At 44.2% G+C, this 19,688-nt stretch overlaps 1 protein-coding gene across 1 annotated transcript in view; it reads right to left on the reverse strand.

The window, feature by feature from the left end:
• The window catches only part of PARVA (parvin, alpha), a 175,868-nt gene that overhangs the window by 46,998 nt on the left and 109,182 nt on the right, over positions 1–19,688 (reverse strand). Inside the window, exons 2-4 of the mRNA XM_011973037.1 lie at positions 10,418–10,507; positions 10,269–10,339; positions 6,402–6,504 (exon numbers count right to left, since the gene is read on the reverse strand). Coding sequence (XP_011828427.1) covers positions 6,402–6,504; positions 10,269–10,339; positions 10,418–10,484 — 241 coding nt within the window. The 5' untranslated portion in view covers positions 10,485–10,507. The remainder of the gene's footprint in view (positions 1–6,401; positions 6,505–10,268; positions 10,340–10,417; positions 10,508–19,688) is intronic.

Consider the following 19,688-nt stretch of genomic DNA (forward strand, 5'->3'; position numbering starts at 1 on the left):
CACTCAGTCATACCTACTGCCTAAGTGTTGTGAATGTAAATATAACCAGGTGACCGTGGACATACCCGCATAATTGAGGCATTGGGAAATGTGTCCCAACTTTGGATGATTCTGTGACTTTCTTATTGATGCCATGGAGTAAGAGAATATTCTGGGAAACCTAAGGCTCTTTCCTCTATCAATCACCCTGGAAGAGGGTAATCCTGGTCAAGAAATGAGGTGTTTTGGCTGGGGTAGGAAGGAACTTCCTCCTCATTCTGGGGTTGGGAAACCTTTGCTCTGAAGTTTGGAAAGGGCTGGGACTGCTCCCGTGAGAGGACGAAGTGTATGTCATGAAGAAGCAGGCCAGCGTTGCCAGCGGCTACTATTTTCTTGGCAGCAACACCAATAGTGCAGAGAAGTGGCCAGTGTCCCCACAGCAGGGTTGCTGTCCCTGTGGTCTCTCTGGATGATGGCGATGCCCCTTCCCCGAGCTCCCTGGCCCACCTGCATTCATCTGTAGCTGCAGACAGCTCCTAGCACATTGATGGCCATCTCTGGCCTCTTCTTGTAACCAGAAGCACAACCTGGAAGTTTTTATTTCCTGCACAGGCAACCCTCAACCACAGGGGGAAAGGAGCCATAGGATAAATGCCCTTGTTACCTTGCACTGGGAAGGGTGATTCTGAGATGTGTTGTTACATGGTTTCTCAGAGGGCCCAGCTATGAGCCCTGGTTGAAATAGGGCTGCTGCTCTGATTAACATACTCATGTTTGGTACTTTTCTCTTCCCCTCTTACATGCCCTACTCAGTTATTTGTACGTTTTAAGGTTACCTCCCATATAAGCTTCCTCCACCCATGTCCTTGTCTCAGCATCTGCTTTGGGAAAACCTAAACTAAGATCTGATGCCAGGGCAAGTGGGAAGACCCAGGGAATATAGGCAGCAATGGGGCAGCTGGGTTGGGCAGCTAAGAAAGAAGGACTAGGGAGAGGCTCTTCTGATAGAATCTACCAGAAATGCCTGGGGCCTCTGAGAAGGGTGATTTTCCTGCAAGGAAGGCAGACACTGCTGTGAGCAAGGGGCATGTGGCCACACAGAGGTGAGCCAGGTATGCTGTTGCTCCCCATTGAGCTCATAATTGGAGAACACCCAGCCAGTCCTTGCCAGCCAAGGTCACATGGAATCTCAAGGATGCTCACCTGTTCAGGCTTTCACCACAGCAATGAAACATATACAACCCTCTATCAGGAGGTCCCTGCCTAATATGGTTTGGCTGTTTCCTCACTCAAAACTCACCTTGAATTTTAATAATCCCCATGTATCAAGGTGGACATAACTGAATCTGGGGTAGTGAATAAGTCTCACAATATCTGATGGTTTTATAAATGGGAGTTCCCCTGCACAAGCTTTTTTGCCTGCCATCATGTAAGACGTGACTTTGTTCTTCATTCGCCTTCAGCCTTGATTGTGAGGCCTCACCAGCCACGTGGAACTCTGAGTCAATTAAACCTCTTTCTTTGTTTTTTTTTTTTTGAGATGGAGTCTTGCTCTGTCACCCAGGTTGGGGTGCAATGGTGCGATCTCAGCTAACTGCAACCTCTGCCTCCTGGGTTCAAGCGATTCTCCTGCCTCAGCCTCCTGAGTACCTGGGATTACAGGTGCCTGCTACTATGCCTGGCTAATTTTTGTATTTTTAGTAGAGATCGGGGTTTCACCATGTTGGTCAGGCTGGTCTCAAATTCCTGACCTTGTGATCCGCCTGCCTCGGCCTCCCAAAGTGTTGGGATTACAGGCGTGAGCCACTGCACCCGGTCCTCTTTCCTTTTTAAATTACCCAGTCTCAGGTATGTCTTTATGAGCCGCGTGAGAACAGACTAATACACTGCTACACCTTCTCACACACTTCTGCCTCTAGGTTCTGGGTCTTTGTTCCACAATGTAATCAACATGGCTTCCTGGATTCCATGTCCTTTTCTTTTTCTTTTTCTTTTTTTTTTTTGAGACAGTTTCGCTCTTGTTGCCCAGGCTGGAGTGCAATGGCATGATCTCGGCTCACTGCAACTTCTGCCTCCTGGGTTCAAGTGATTCTCCTGCCTCAGCCTCCCAAGTAGGATGCACCACCATGCCTGGCTAATTGTATTTAGAAGAGACGGGGTTTCACTGTGTTGGTCAGGCTGGTCTTGAACTCCTGACCTCAGGTGATCCACCCACCTCGGACTCCCAAAGTGCATGGATTACAGATGTGAACCACCATGCCTGGCCCTATATCCTTTTCTTGATGTCAGTGTGTGTGCTCCTGGGCTACCAGAGGCCCCTATGCCATTTCCATCATCTTCTAAGTGCTAGTGTTTCATAGTTACTTTACTAATCTCAAACTCAGACCCTGCCAGCTCGCTGCCCAACCAACTCAGTATTAAGGAAGCTCAAGCCCCAGTATGATTAGAAACTGGATTTCTGGGAACAATCATGCCTGGTTAACACCACCATGTAAGGGTACTGTACCTAGGTACAGATGTTTGGTTATTTATGCTGCAGACAACAAGTTAAAAACATCCACTAATATGCCCAAATCTTGATATCTAAATTCCATTCTCCAATAAAATAAATCAGGGCTTGTTGGAAAAGTGATTGATTTCAGGACTGGAGTAAGAAAAATATAAGATGGTCTTGGAGTATCTTATGATGTGAGAAACAAAGGAAATGCTCAAAAAAAAATATATATATATACACATATGGGCATCTTGTTGAAAGTGTCCAGGAGGCAACCTGAAAGAGCTCCCAATGGCCAAAACTGGAAGCCAATGAGCAAAAAAGTGAACGATAAAGTAGTACTGTATTAAACCCAAAGTATAAAATAAATATGTCCACAGTGATATAAATAAATAGAAATGACAACTCTTCCTTTTAGAATTCCAGTTAATGAATGCAGAAGGAATACAGAGAAGAGACCATCTCTGCTAGAACACTACCATAATAATTGCAGCAGATGCATTCTAAATGGATGCTAAAACTAGAGGGAGAAGTTTAAGGAGAACAGGATATTTACATAGTCTCAAAGTATCTCTCCCCAAATAAATTACTTAAAAAGAGAAAAACAGTCACTTTATAATGAAGAAATCTGGCAGTATGATACCACCTTGACAATGTGATTGAGGTTAACATGACCAGTGACAGGAAAAATAGCTAGAGGGGAACGTAAGGTCAGAGTGCTCACTCGAAACTCTGCCTCCTTTACACTCACAGGGTCATTAAAAAAAGAAAACAAACCAAAACATTCGCCCTAATCTCTGCTTTCAGACTGATCCCTCCCAGGAGCTCCTGACGCGCATATATATATATATGTGTGTGTGTGTGTGTGTGTGTGTGTGTATATATTTATGTGTGTGTGTGTGTGTGTGTGTGTATATATATATATATATATATTTTTTTTTTACTACACACTGGCTCACTCCACCTGGTTATCCTACCTGTAGGCTTTGAATGTGTATGCCCTGCCTTAGACCTTTGAGATTAGGGTCTAAACTTAAGTTCACAAAAGAAGCATCACCTCCATAGTGAATCACCTTTTCAGCATGAAGGGTGAGATCTGAAATGATCTAATCTGCTTGTATGTAATGCCTGATTTGGGTTGCACAGATGTGACGCTGGATGGTTTTGTAACCATTCCTGGAGGCAAGATTCCTTCACGACCATGTTCCATTACTCTGTGGCCATGTTCTACCTTGCTTGCTCTGACAGCCTAGCATAGAACATTTTGGCAGTTTCAGATCCTGAGTAGATGTCTGCTGGAGGAGTTAAAAGCTGTAGTCACTGGGAGAGATGTGTAGTGAGGTTCCCGGCTTAGCCATGTCTTCACGTGCCAAAGCTTTTTCATTTCCTCTCTGTATTCAGTTGCAGTTTATACACCCTTAAATATTAACACCCGTTAATACTGATGTCTGAGAACCAAATCAGTTTAACTTCCTAGAAACTGCATTAGCCATTCATTCGTTCATTCATTCAATACACAGTTTTTTGTTTTTTTTTTTTTGAGAGGGAGTCTTGGTCTGTCCCCTATGCTAGAGTGCAATGGCATGATCTCGGCTCTATGCAACCTCCACCTCCCAGGTTCAAGCGATTCTCCTGACTCAGCCTCCCAAGTAGCTGGGACTACAGGCGCCTGCCACCACGCCCGGCTACTTTTTGTATTTTTAGTAGAGATGGGGTTTCACCATGTTGGCCAGGCTGGTCTTGAACTCTTGACCTCAGGTGATCTGCCTGCCTAGGCCTCCCAACGTACGGGGATTATAGGCGTGAGCCACCGTGGCTGGCCTCAATATACATTAAGTGCTAGACAATCTGATGGTGCTGGAGAAGCCTGAATAAATACATAGGACATGGCTCGTGCCTTGGGGAAGCCTATGCACATTTACCTAAACAGCCACAGATGACATGGAAAGTCTTAAGTATGTATATATACTCACATGTATGTATATACACATTTGTATGTATATACACATTTGTATGTATATACACATTTGTATGTATATACACATTTGTATGTATATACACAGGTATATACCTGTATTTATATATCTGTATTTGTATGAATATAAATACAGGTATATACAGGTATGTATATACACATTTGTATATATCTACACACATATATGCATATATGTGCAAGTGTATATATAGTCCCTCAGAGAGAGATACATATATGTGTGTGTAGGGGGGGAACATAAAAAAAAGAGTATATGACTACCTTTTCTAAATGTGACTATAGGGCCAGGCGTGGTGGCTCCCTACTGTAATCCCAGTAAGTACTTCAGGAGGCTGAGGCAGGTTGCTTGAGCCCAGGAGTTTGAGACCTGCCTGGGCAACATGGCAAAACCCTGTCTCCACAAAAAACACAAAAATTAGCTGGGCATGATGGTGCATGCCCTGTAGTCCCAGCTACTCAGGAGGCTGAGGCAGGAGGGTCACTTGAACCCTGGAGGTCAAGGCTGCAATGAGCCAAGATCATGCCACTGCATTCCAGCCTGGGTGACAGCGAGAACCTGCCTCAAAAAAAAAAAAAAAAAAAAGTGACAGTACTGTAAAGGCTGTAATAGGGAGGCACATTTGATTAATTCTAGAGATCAGAAGGATGAGCAATAATGGTTTGCCCTGGTGGGTAAAGGAGGAAGGCAGGCCTTAGAGGCAGAAGGACTAGTATGAGCAAAAGTATAGGCATGTTAATATGTGTGGCATATGTAAAAATGCAGCAATGGTATACAAAAAAATAGTAAAACCAATGATGACATTTATCGAGCATCTGCTATGTGTCAGGCACTATCCTAAGCACTTTACACGCATTACCACATGGATGAGCCACATGTGTGGGAGTGGCCGGAGGTGAGGCCGAGGAGACAGCTGGGGGTCATCGGATGATGGAATGCTTTGAATGTTGTGACAAGGGGTTTGGACTTTGTCCAGCAGGAGAGAGCCACTGAGAGTTATAAATAAGTACTGCAAGACTGGACTTGGGATTTTAAAAGTTTCCTCTGCTAGCTGCGTAGGGAATAGGTGGAGGAGGTGAGATGGGAAGCAAAGAAGTGAGTCTGGAAGTTTTTTCAATAGTTCAGAGAAGTGAAAACGGCAGAGGATGTATTCAGGAGAGGTAGAAATGGGTCTTGCTGATCCCTGTATACATGGGGGCAGAGGAGGAAGGGAGGGGATTCTATGAACTCAGGGGAAGAAACAGCTTTAGAAAAGTGGATGAATTCAGTCTAAGGTAGATTCAGGTAGAGGTGCCCAGAGGGCAGTTAAGGATTGAAGTCTAGAATCTGAGGGGAAGGTTTGGGCCAGAGTTAGATTAGGAGCAGTGGAGGACACCTTAACTCCATTCAAGCTGAAATTTGTCCTTTCAACACTAAGATTACCCCTGAATTCTCCTTTCTCTCCCCTTTGTCCTTACATTTTCACATGAACAGCTGCAAAGCGACCCAGGGAGGAACACACACACATGCACAAGTCCACAGATGACAGAGGAACACATACATGCATCTGAAGGTGACAGAGGTCTAAAAATGCATACTCACGCCCATGCATGTAAATATACCTACAGAGGCCACACAGGCATGCTTTTCTGGAGAGAAGGAGGCGTGCTTTCTAGCTATTAATATATAGTGGGGTCTCTTGATCTAGCTGATGACCCTTGGCTGCTAGAAGGAGCAGGCCCACCTGGTCGTGGAGACTCCCTCTACAATTCATTCATGTAAAACATTGCAAGAGGACATCTAAAGCCTTCACTGAGCTCTTATTCCACGTTCCACACATTTGTAATCCACTTCCAGGTAAGCCACTGTAAACTGAGAATAACTCCTTCTAGCTACAAGTAGGTGATCCAACCACCTGCAGTTAAACACACATCCACTGCAGCACTGAACTCTCCTACCGAAAAGCTTCTGCAGGACTTGTCCATCATATAAATCTTCAGCCAGGTCTTTCACAATGATTCTTTCTCCAACCAACACATCATTAATCCAGTCAATTAATACCTACACAGAGAGAGAGAGGGAACGAGCAATAATAAGAAAGAGTTATGGTTTATTTTCTTACAGACCAGCTTTCTTATCCTAAACAATTAAAATCTAAATGAACTTTAGATTTTAAGTTTCATTTTATTTGAGATAGGGTCTCACTATGTTGCCTAGGCTAGACTCAAACTCTTGGGCTCAAGTGATCTTCCTGCCTCAGCCACCTGTGTAGCTGAGATTATGGGAGTGTTCCATTGTGCCCTGAACTTCAGATTTCAAAAGCAGAAGAACTATCCACACCAGTGTGTGCACAGGTAGCTGCCAGTGTGAGCCCTACTGGCCTTCTTAATTTTCAGATGTACATCCTGCTAGTGCTGGTGGCACCAGTGTCCCTGTTAATATCTATGTCCCCTATTATTCCTTACTCTAATGGCAAGCAACATTCACAGTGTATAGCCATGAAAAGGTGGTTCACACCGGTAACCCCAACACTTTGTAAGGTCGAGGCAGGCAGATCACTTGAGGTCAGGAGTTTGAGACCAGCCTGGCCAACATGGTGAAACCCCGTCTCTACTAAAACTACAAAGATTAGTCAGGCATGGTGATAGGTGCCTGTAATCCCAGATACTCGGGTGTCTGAGGTAGGAGAATTGCTTGAACAGGGAGGTCGAGGCTGCAGTAAGCCAAGATCGTGCCACTGCACTCCAGCCTGGGCAACAGAGTGAGACTCTACCTCAAAAAAAAAAAAAAAAAAAAAAAAAAAAGAGTTAAGTATACAGTGATGAGTTTTGGTCATTGTGCACTGTAGTTTAACCCCCACCACAACTGAGATACAGAACAGTTCCCTCCCCCGTAAGATGCTTCCGTAGGCCCCTTTGTACTCAATCTTCCTCCGTGACCACAGGCCTGGGGGAACCACTACAGTTTTGACATTTCTCCAATTTCTTATAAGTGGACATCATCCTTTGTGTTGGATGTCTTTGCCTTAGCATAAATATGCTGCCTTTATAACACAGCAATAGCCAGACAGCATTGCCATCCCTGGGTGGGCTGATATTGGAGCCTGGAGGCTTTACAGGACATTGTTCCACTGTCCCAAGACAGGAAGATAGCAACTGTAACACCTACTGTATACCAGGCACTGCACTGTATCCAGTTAAGTCCCCACCTCTGTCTTGGAGAGGCTTATGGGGGCAGAAAACCGGTCAACCAAAGGATTATAACATAAAGGGTTCAAATCCTAGGGTGGGAAGGACATGGTGCTATGAGAGAGTAGAGGAGAGGCCCCAACAGGCTGGGAGTGGGCAGGAGAGATCAGAAATGAGGGGAGGCTTCCAGAAAGCCTTGTGTTTGAGGAGACTTTTTTTTTTTTTTGAGGTAGGGTCTTGCTATGTTGCCTAGGCTGGAGTGCAGTGGCTATTCACAGGTACAATCATAGTCCACTATAGCTTCGAACTTCTGTCCTCAAACCTTCATCTGAAAGTAGCTGGCACTACAGGTACATGCCACTGTGCCCAGCTCCTAAGGAGACCCTTAAAAGAATACTAGGAGTTGACCAGAAAGAGTAGGATTTCAAGGTGGTCAAATCAGCCTAGATCTAGAAAATTGAACCTCCCTCTGGAAGTACGGAGGTAGCTATAAAGTGATCCATGTGTTTGGTCAGCACTCCAGGGCTCATGCCTATGTGCATCTCCAATCCTCCACTCCCTCAAACAGGGCCCGAGTACAGGTTTAGGTCTGGGAGATCAACACTGAAGACTGAACCATTTGGAGCCCATTCTGACCTTGTGCTTACCCTCAGGGGTCTCCTGAGCAAGCAGCAGCTTACCCATTCTAGCATGGTGAATGCCCTCTGATAGGAGCAAGCCCAGGGCTAGACCCTTTCCCCCTACCCTTGCCCATACAGGCCCAGCACCCCGGAGAGGTGCAGCAGCAGGCAGAGCCTGCACCTCAACTGTTCCATCTTCTTCCTGCACAGCAAGGCGAGGGCTTAGGGTCTCACTGGGCAAGGGCAGTCACCTGTGGGTGCAGCACAGACTGCATCAGGAAAGGTCAGATACCCAACGTGCATAGCTCAACTGCCTGTGGGGCTCTGGTTGTGATCCAGGGGAGTAAGAGGCTGCATGGCGGCCTAGCCAAGGCTGCCTCCTTTCTCTTGAACTCTGGGGTCAGGGCACAGACTCAGGGCACAGACTCCCTTCAGCAGACAGAAGGGACATTTATACATCTCCTCTGAGATGACTGCCCTCAGTCCTCTAGTCCCTAGTGAGATGGCCCAACCCTCACATGGGTTTGATTTTACTTCTGAATACTCCTGGCTGACTTTGAAATTCCTACCCATTCATCCACCCACCCTTCCTCCTCCTTCCTTTCCTCCATCCATCCTCCAATGTTTATTAAATACCTGCTATATGTGATATTCTGCGCTGGGTCCTTGGGGTACAATGATAGAAAAAAAAGACAGTTTCTAACCCCAAAAAGTTCACCATTTAGTGAAAGAGACAGAGAAGTCTGCTATAATATTACGTGGAGACGACAACAGAACTAAGGACAGGGCCATAGCAGCCATGGAGGGGCTGAGCCATGGCACTAGAGTTCAGAGCAAGCTTCCTGGAGCAAGTAGCCGTGCTGAGACTTTCAGATGAAGGGCATGAGAGGCATTGTAGTCAGAGTGGACTGCATTAGCCAGGCTTTGGCAGTGGGGAGTTTTGGGAGCACGCATGGGCTGCTGGGAGGAGCAGTTCTGGCATCCCTGTGTTGCCGGGTAGTGGTTAATCTGAGGTTTGAAGAGGCAGCTAGAGCAAGGACGCTAAACACCACCTCTAGGAGTGGACTGCAACCTGAGGTGGACAGGAAACTCTGACAGATCTTGCACAGGGGAACCGCGTATTCAGATTTGCATGGGGAATGAATCACTCTGACATCCAGTGCTTTTTTTTTTTTTTTTTTTGAGACAGGGCCAGGCTGGAATGCAGTGGCGTGATCATAGCTCACTGCAACCTCTGCCTCCCAGATTCAAGCCATCCTCCCACCTCAGCCTCCTGAGTAGCTGGGACTACAGGCATGCGGCACCACACTTTGCTAATTTTTGTATTTTTAGTAGAGATGGTGTTTCACCACGTTGCCCGGGCTGGTCTCAAACTCCTGAGCTCAAGTGATCCACCCGCCTTGGCCTCTGCAGAGTGCTGGGATGACAGGTGTGAGTGCCTTTTGTCTTAAGTGCAGCCTGGTTAAGCTGAAGAGGAGGAACATAGGACAGGGAATAAGATGCAGGTGAGAAACAAACAGTTTTGGAAGGACAAGCACACACCAGCCACTGCGCAGGTACATTATGCACAATATGTCACTTCACCTCCTTCATCTCTGCTTGAATTCCGTCTCCTTGTTTATGACCATAAACAAACCTTTTGGCTTTTCTGAGACTTGGTTTTGTCATCTGGAAAACAGGGATGAGACTAATTCCTACTTTACTGCCTGCTTTTGAAAGTCCTTGAGAAAATAAGCATTTTGTGCACTCTGGAATGCTGGCCATCGTGAGCTTACCTGTACTGAACTGTCTGGTGCTGTGACCAGCACCACTCACTGGGCATTTGTCACGTCCCACGCTTACATAATTGGTTACGTTTTCGATGGCCATCTCCTAGACCACCCACTGCCTGAGGCAGGGGCTGCCATGACTTTCTACCTTCACGGAGGGGCTCGTGGGGTGCCTGCACAGAGCAGGTGGCATATGGACACCTGGTGGGTCTGTGAGGCACCTGAAGCCGCTCCTGATTTCTTCTTACCTTCATCAGTTCTTGAAGCTTGGGGTCACTGCGTGAGTTTGGATCCACCATTGTTCGCACCTCATTCTCCTCTTTAAAAAGAAAAGGAATTCAGTGGGGGTGCTGGCACGAGAAAGCTTAAGCGAATTCAGAGACAAGAGCACAGTTACCCAGCATCGTGTCCTCGGGGTCCAGCTCGAAGGGAATCGGGCTGAGGGGCAGGTTAATGGCGTTCATTCCCTCCTCCTGCAGCTCGGACACTGGAAGAAAAGGAAGAGCAGGGTCACATTTCAGCTGACAGACGGCAGGGGGTCGGAACTCTTTAACAAGGGTGTTAGATATTGACATTGAGAAAAAAACCCACTAAGGGTAGATTACAGCTGTTACTCAGCCTACGATCAATTCATGGCGTCGCCTGGCTGAAAGGACCTAATTGTCCCCTTAATCTCACCTCTGCCAGCTGTCACTTCACTTGCCTTCCTCAGGGAAGCAGTGAGGTCTCAAAAGCACAGAAATCTCCCTCCTCTCAGAAAAGATTTCGGAATAAATGGAAGTGAGGTGGGCGCTGGCTTCTTTCTGAGTCTCTGCCTCCTGCTTGTCCCTTCTTCCTGTCTGGTGCCCAGTGACTGTTTGCTGACAGGATGAACGGGGTCATGGGTTTGAGGCTATATGTACGTTGTAAAGCATTTCCATCCTCACTTCCACCCTCCTCTGACTTCTCACCTCTCCTGGCTTCCCTGAGGTACTCTCCTGATTATCTGCCTTCCCACCTCCATCCAACCCCAGCCACCGCTCAAAAATACCTCAGTCCTGGCCCTCCCCTGAGCTCTGGTCCTGTCCCTTGAGATGGAACCAGCTGTGGGACCTGGGGCCAGGCACTTCATCTCTCTTGGCCCACTTCCTCAGCTGAAAATAAGAGTTTGACTGGATGAACAGTAAACTTTTACAGTCTTTGAATCCTAGAAATCTATAATTCTACCTTCCTCAGAAAGAAAAACAAAAACAGGTAAAAACTACCAAAGATTACCAGCCCACGCTCCTCCAAGTGCCCAGCCCCCATATGGAACCTTAGTACAGAAAAATTCCTCCCACAAAACCAGTTGTGTGACAGACATTTGGTGAGTGCTGACCTTGGATTACCCCTCCTAAAAGCAGTGACTTAAATCCCCTTGCTTTTCGCCAATTAAGCACAGAAAGGCCATTTTCTCAGAGGCATTGGTCACCAAGAGGTTCTTAAAGAGCTAATACAGCAGCTGCAATCAACCTTAATAAAAGCAACGTCCCATCTTTCCATTTTATTTTTTTTTATTGACTCTGGCCTCACCAACTGCCAGCATAGACTTGCAAGAAATTCTAAGCACAAGGCAGCCACTTACAAAGAGTTCTTTCACATCAGTACACGCACTGATAGCTGCAGCTGGACTGAAAGGAGAATGAGGAACAAAGGGAGTGAAACACTCTACGCCCTAAGAGACACAACTTGCATGGCGAGGCTGGTATTTAGTACCTTTGCAGCGGGCCTTTGACATTCACATAGGGTACCAGCCAGTCACCACCTTGAATCTCCACATTCATAGACACCTACCATTTCATAGAATTCTCCATAAAACATGACAGAAACACAGAAGGGGTACCTTCAAAGCTTAAATCAAACTTGTCCAACCCACAGCTCACGGGCTGCAATGTGGCCCAGGATGGCTTTAAATGCAGCCTGACGCAAATTCATAAACTTTCTTAAAACATTATGAGATTATCTGGAGGTTTTTTTTTTAATAGTTCATCAGCTATCATTAGTGTTTAGTGTATTTTATGTGTGGCCTAAGACAATCCTCCTTCCAATGTGGCCCAGAGAAGCCAAAAGAAATGATTCTGTAGGTACAGATTGTGTTTGTTTTCCAGTTAAGCACAACTGCTTCCTTAGACTTCTATAGTTTCTTCTAATATCTCCCCTAGAACTACGAATTTCCTTTCTTTCCCAGGCTATTTCTCACAAAGAAGCACCGTTTTCATTACTTTGTTAACAAGCATTGCTGTGCATGCAGTAAGCAGTGGAAATAAAGTCATGTTTAAACGTGGCTGCAAGGCTAGGCTTACTGGCCAGTGAAAGAACTTGCTCCTGCCTGGGAATTTCTCTCCTATAGCTACACTGATCTGCACTGTCCAATACAGTAGCTACTAGCCACTTGAGCTATTTAAATTTCAATGAATTAAAAATTCCGCTCCTTAGCGGCACCACCTACATTTCAAGCACTCAATGGCTACAGGTGGCTGGTACCTACAATACTGGACAGCATGGATGTAGAAAGTTTCCATCACAAGGTCGTCAAGTGTGTTCTCATGATTTAAGTGAGGATATGCCATATTTGATTTTCTGCTCCTGTGTTAGTTTGCTAAGGATAATGGCCTCCAGCTCCATCCATGTCCCTGCAAAACACATGATCCTGTTCTTTTTTTTTCATGGCTGCATAGTGCTCCATGGTGTATATGTACCACATTTTCTTTATCCAGTCTATAGTTGATGGGAAAATAATCCATACAACAAACCCCCGGGACACAAGTTTGCCTATGTAACAAACATGTACCCCTGAACTTAAAGTTAAAAAATAAAAGTTTTTAAAGAGATTAAGTGGATAAGGTTGTCCTAGGTCATCCCATTCAACTAATGTCCATGTCCACATTTAAATCTCCAACCCGGGTCTGACTCTGAGCTCCAAGCTTATGAATCTAATTGCTTATTCAATGTATCCTCTTAATTCTATTTGTAGAGATCTCAAATGTACACATCCAGACAGAACTTGTGATTCTCAACACCCTCATACCCACCATACCAGCACTAAAATGAACGTTCTTGATTCTTATCCTCCTCAGTAGATGGCACCACTATTTACACCATGGTTCACGCCAAGCTCCGAGGAATCGCTCTTAAGTTCTCATTTTCCTCACTTTTTACATCCGTCCAAAACACTGGCAAGTTTTGTGGGCTCCGCCTCCAAACCAGGACCCAATTCCCCACTTCTCACCATCTCCCCACTCCACCATCCTGACTTGAGTCACCGTTATCTTTCGCCTGGTCTATCAGAACCACCTTCTGACGGCTCTACTGCTTTGCTTGCATTTCCCCAACTCTCACCTACTTCCCACAGTGCAGCCAGAATGTTCTATAAAAATGTAAATAGGATCACACATTCTCCCACTTCAAGCTTTCTTGTGACGTCCCATCATACTCAGGTCATAGGCAGGAGTTGAGATTTTATTCTATCAGACTCTGATTAGCGCCCCCCACCTCTCTCTCATGTTTTATTTTCTCATCATGATCTGAAATAATAATGTATATGTCTGTTAACTCTCCTCCACCAGAATGTAAGTTTTGTAAGGACTGGCACTATTTCTCTTTTGTTCACTATTAGATCCTCGATGAGGCCAGAGGGTACAGTGGTTAGAAGCCAGGCTGCCTACGTTCACATCCAGACTCTACCATCCACCAGCTCTGTGGCCTTGGGCAAGTTCCTCAACCTCTCATGCCTTAGATTTCTCATCTGCAAAATGGGAGTGACAGCAATATTGCAGACCTCCAAGGGTTGCTGAGAAGATTAAATGAGTTAATATATGCAAAGTACCCAGAAGCATGCGTGGCAGATGGTAAGAGCTAGGTAAATATATGCAGCTATTATTACTACTTAAAACAACATCTCAAGCATTGTAAGCACTCAAGAAATATTTGTTGAATACATAATTCAAACTGTCAAGACTACCCTTCAACTACACAGGTTATGAGTTGCGACAGAATTTGCCAAAGCAGAGTATGGGACGCAAAGGATTTTACCTTTTTCCCAGAAAAACAAAATACATTTACATTTTAGCCTGTGTGTGTGCACGTGTGCATGCGCACGCACGCACATTTCTGGGGCAGCATTTCCAGCTTACATTTTGTAAGGGAAGTAAAGTCACATCTGTCCCAAGACTTGTTGTACAGCCAAAGTGAGCCAATTTGTAAATAGAGAGGTATTGAAACATCTCTAAAGTGTGACTAGCAACGCAATATTTGAAGCCAGGACTCCTAAAGGTGGATCTGAACAGGATCTCTTTTTCTGCGTAGATCACTGTTAAAAATGTTTTCAGATGAAAAATCCCCAGTCAGAAACATTCCCCTCTGCCCTGCCTCTTTAATTCACTCACAGAGACATAACAAATCCAAGAAGAAAGGCCAAGATATGTTTGCAATTGGAAATGTTTTTTTCAGGAAACGATTTGGTACAGGAACATCATTCCCATTCCATTAACTGCTGACTCTGAGCCAACTGTTTGTAAAAGTGAATATGCAAACTGCCCAGTGCAGGCCTGGCCCCTGCCCCATGGGGCCCCATTAGTGGCCACTTTCCCAAAACAGCCCTCCTGCTTTGGAGGTTTCATTTCTATTAAACAAAGCAGGACCCAGCAGAAGCCCCTTGCCAATCCTCAGGCACTGAAAGAGAAAGAGCCACAACCAAATTTTCTCGGCACAGAATGGGAATCTGATGTTCATCCCCTGAACCTCCTCTGACAATCTAAAACTAGGTCCGAATGTCTTGCAGCGCCATTGAGTCATAACTTAATAAACAGATCAAATGCCCAGCTGAAGGTCGGGCTAGGGAAAGCAGGGAGATTGCCTGAACCCCTGAAGTGCTCACCATGAGAAAGGGGGCTTTTGTTTCCAGGGATATGTGGTCTGACTCTGGGTCCACATGCGCAGAAGAAAGTACCTGGATGGGCTTTGGTGTATGGATTTGAACCCTACTTCTGTTTTTATCAACTGTGGAACCTTATTTAAGTAGGTTAACCTCCCTGAAATTCAGTATAAAACAATTCTGTCCATAATAAGGGTGTAGCTGACACTGGTGGTTTGTTTCCCAACATTTATCCGTTTTCCCTGCTGAAAGAACCCTCATTTTGTTCCAGTATACACCCCTCCCTCCTATGCCTCCAGGTAAAGCCACTATTGGTTTAAACAAATCATGATGATCTTGATCCCTTTAGCAGTGGTTGGCTCAAGCATCATCATGTCAATTCTGGTCAATGAACTGTGACAGAAAATTTCTAGAAGCTTCCGGAATCACTTTCCTTCATTCTAAAGAGAGACCCAAGGAAGAGAAGGCAACCTCCTCCTTCTAATCATTATTGTGCCAGGATATTATACCTGGATTTGTTGCAGCCATTTTGTAGCCATGCACTGAGTAAGCTCAAGGAAGAAGCTAGTGTGTTGAGGTTGGCAGAGAAGAAATATAGAAAGATAGGGTTCTTGTTGATACTATTAAGCCACCACCCCTGGAACCACTCAAACTCTATGTGTCTTGTTATAGGAGATACAGTAAATTCCCTTATTGTTTGAGCCAGTTAGAAGAGGTATTTTTCTTGGCCTCAGAGCCCAAACTCCCTAACTGATAACATGGGGATACCAGGATTCTAAAGTCAACGGGTGAATAGAGTAGGTCTGCAATGAATGGTAATTTCCCCTGATTTTTGTTCATGAAGAAAAGAAACGCTGTGGCATCCCAGAATACATCTAGGGACTGAAAGAATACAGGGGAAAGCAAACATGGAGAGAATAGACAGAGGTCTCTAAATATTCAAGGCCAGTAATTTCATTCAACCAATAAGCATTACTGGGCGCTGCCTCTGAAGCAGTCCCCATGCCAGCACTAGTGATACAGGTTTGGGGATTTGACATAGGCCTGCCTCAGTCTGCCCAAGGTGGTGGGAAAGGTAGGCCCATAGATGCAGCGCACACGGTGCTACATTCAGAAGTGACAGAGGTGTAAAGAGAGAGTCACAGGGGCTCATGTAGAACAAGGCAAACTTTGGATGGAAAAGATTGGGAAGTAGTCCTAGAAAAGGAAACATTTGAACTGGACCTTGAAAATGTAAATTTTCAACCAACACACGTGCACTACAAAAGACACATCTTGTGTAAAAATAGCAAGATGTGGAAAAACAGGGCAGGTGTTGAAGGAGTAGTGATTATGTCTGAGCACAGAGAATGCAAGTGTGCACAGGGGAAGGGGGTGAGGAATGGAATAGCAGATAAGTAGGGCGGGGGTCCAGAGTGTTAGGGTATTGAATTTGTCTATTCTCCACACTCCCAGAACCACGCCCACTGCATCTGTACTTGCAAAAAACCATTCTGAGAGAGGGCAAGAAAAGAACCAGGATGTTCTTTCTCCTTCAGGGCCAGTGGGCCCCAGTGAGATGTTTAGGCTGCTCTAGATCCTTATCAGAACTCTGATTATTAATTTCTAGTCCTCTTGAAAGTTACTAAGCCTCCCTTAATTTCTAAATGGTTCAAGGGCCTATACAGAAGCTCCTGGCACCTAAAGACAACTATATTGTCTGGTCAGCAAGTCCCAGCAATGTTTCTCTACGTGAAAAATCAATCTGAAAGAACATCTACAACAACAACAACAACAAAAAACGTAAAAAACCCTACAGCCTAACATCATACTTTATGATGAGAAATTGGATGCTTTGCCCCTAAAAATGGGAACAAGTCAAGGATGTCTCCTCTCACCATGCCTACTCAAAATTATACTAGAAATCTTAGTACAATAACACAAGAGAAGAAAATAAAAGGTAAACAAAGACAAAGAAAGTGTCTTTGTTTGTAGGTGATATTTGTAAAGAATCAACCACAAAACAAACAAACAAACAAACAAAAAAACCACCAATGCCCCTCACCCTCAAAACTCCTAGAATAAGCAATTCTAGCAAGGTTGCAGAATGCAAGGCTAATATACAAAAGTCAACTGCTTCCTATATACTACCAATGAATGGTTGACATTTAAAAATTAAAAATACAGTATAACTTATAGTAGCACAAAAAATGCAATACTTGGGTATAAATCTAAAAAAATGGGCACACCATATCTTCTGATATGCAGAAGATTATAAAACCCAGATGATCTAAATAAAGGAGGAGATATTCAGTGTTCAAGGACTGGAAAACTTAAGATGTCAATTCTTTCCAACTTCATTTATAGATTCAATGTTAATCTCAGTCAAAATCACAGAAAGCTATTTTGTGAATATTAACAAACTGATTCTAAAGTTTACACAAAAAGACAAGAGACCTAGAGTAGCCAACAAAATACGGAAGAATAACGAAGTTGGAGGACGAACACTACCATACTTCAAGACTACTATAAAGATACAATCATCAATTGTTAAAATGATCACAGACCTAAATTAAAGCACAATACTATAAAACTTCTAGAAAAAAAAAAAAAACATAGGAGAAAATCTGTGTGACCTATGGTTTGATGATGAGTTTTCAGATATAACACCAAAAGGATAATCAATGAAAGAAAACTTGGTGAGTTGGGCTTTATTAATATTTCTACTCTACAGGTCGGGCACAGTGGCTCACGCCCGTAATCTCAGTACTTTGGGAGGCCGAGGCGGGCGGATCATAAGGTCAGGAGTTGAGACCAGCCTGGCCAACATAGTGAACCCCGTCTCTACTAAAAATACAAAAATTAGCCCGGCATGGTGGCACACACCTGTAGTCCCAGCTACTTGGGAGGCTGAGGCAGGAGAATTGCTTGAACCTGGGAGGCGGAGGTTGCAGTGAGCTGAGATCAGACCACTGCACACTGCACTCCAGCCTGGGCAACAGAGTGAGACTCTGTCTCAATAAATAAGTAAGTAAGTAAGTAAGTAAGTAAATAAATAAATAAATAAATAAATAAATCAGTCAGTCTATTCTACAAAATATACTGTTAAAGAATGAAAAGACAAGGCAGAGACTAAGAGAAAATATTTGCAAAATACCTATCTGATAAGACTTGTATGCAAGTCTGATCCAACTACAAAATGGGCAAAAGACCTGAATAAGCATGTCACCAGAGAAGATGTACATATAGCAAAGAGGCATATGAGAGGATGTTCATTATCATTTGTGATTAGGGAATCACAAAACACCAATGAGATATCACTAGACAGCAATTAGAATGGCTAAAATAAAAAAAAACTGACAACACTAAATACTGGTAAGGGATGTGGAGCAACAGGAACTTTCATTTATTGCTAGTGGGAATGCAAAATAGTAGAGCCACTTTGGAAGACAGTTTGGTGTTTTCTTACAAAACTATAATTTTACCATATAATCCAGCAGTCAATCTCCTAGGTATTTACCTGACTGATTTGAAAACATGTTCACACAAAGCCCTGAATGTGAATATTTATAGCAGCTTCATTCATCATTACCCAAAACTACAAGCAACCACCTTGCTTGTAGTTTAACTCACCTATTAGATTTAGAAGAGACATGAAAGAACCTTAAATGCATATTCCTAGACAAAGAGGTTGGTCTAAAAAGGCTATATGCTATACAACTCTAATTATATGACATTCTGGAAAAGGTGAAACTAGAGAGAGTAAAAAGATAAGTGGAAGAAAATGCTGAATAGGCAAAGTACAGAAGATTTTTAAGACAGTGAAAGTGTTCTGTATGATACTGTAACGGCAGACACATGATATTTATAGTATAAGAAATGTCTTAGTACATTTTCTGTTGCTTATAACAGAATGTCTGAAACTGGGTAATTTATAAAGAAAAAAAATTTCTTACAGTTATGGAAGCTGAGATGTCCAAGGTTGTGGGGCCACATCTAGTGAGGGCCTTTGTGCTGGTGGGGACTCTCTGCAGGGTCCTGAGGCAGCATATGGCAAAGGGGCTGAGTGTGCCAGCTCACAGCTCTCTTCCTCTTCTTATAAAGCCACTAGTCCCATTCCATAACTCATTAATCCATTAATGGATTAATCCAGGCATCCCCAACCCCTAGGCTATGAACTAGAACGTGGACCAGTACTGGTCCATGGCCTGTTAGGAACTAGGCTGTACAGCAGGAGGTGAGCAGTGGGTGAGTATTACTACCTGAGCTCTGCCTCCTGTCAGATCAGTGGCAGCATTAGATTCTCATAGGAGCGCAAACCCTGTTGTGAATTGTGCATGCAAGTGATCTAGGTTGTGTGCTCCTTATGAGAATTTACTGCTTAATCATCTGAGGTGGAACAGTTTCATCCCTAAACTACCCTCCATCCAACCCCATGTCCATGGAAAAACTGTCTTCCATGAAATGGGTCCCCAGTGCCAAAAAGGTTGGGGACTACTGGCTTAATCCAGGTAGAGCAGTCAAGAGTCAATCACCTCTTAAATGCCCCACCTTTCAATACTGCCACATTGGGGATTAAGTTTTAACATGAGTTTCAGAGGTGACAAATATTCAAACCCTAACAAGGAGTAAACCTTAATGTAAGCAAATTAAAAAATCATTTAGAAGGTTAGAGGACCCAAGGATGTAATGCAGATTGTGACAATAGAATCTAACTGTATTACAAATATACACATGACCTCAGTGAAAGGGGTGATGGGATAAGTGGAAGATAAGTGGAAGTGAGCTGAGATCAGAC

Source organism: Mandrillus leucophaeus, unplaced genomic scaffold (assembly GCF_000951045.1).
Source record: "Mandrillus leucophaeus isolate KB7577 unplaced genomic scaffold, Mleu.le_1.0 Scaffold1332, whole genome shotgun sequence".
Classification (NCBI taxonomy): Eukaryota; Metazoa; Chordata; class Mammalia; order Primates; family Cercopithecidae; genus Mandrillus; species Mandrillus leucophaeus.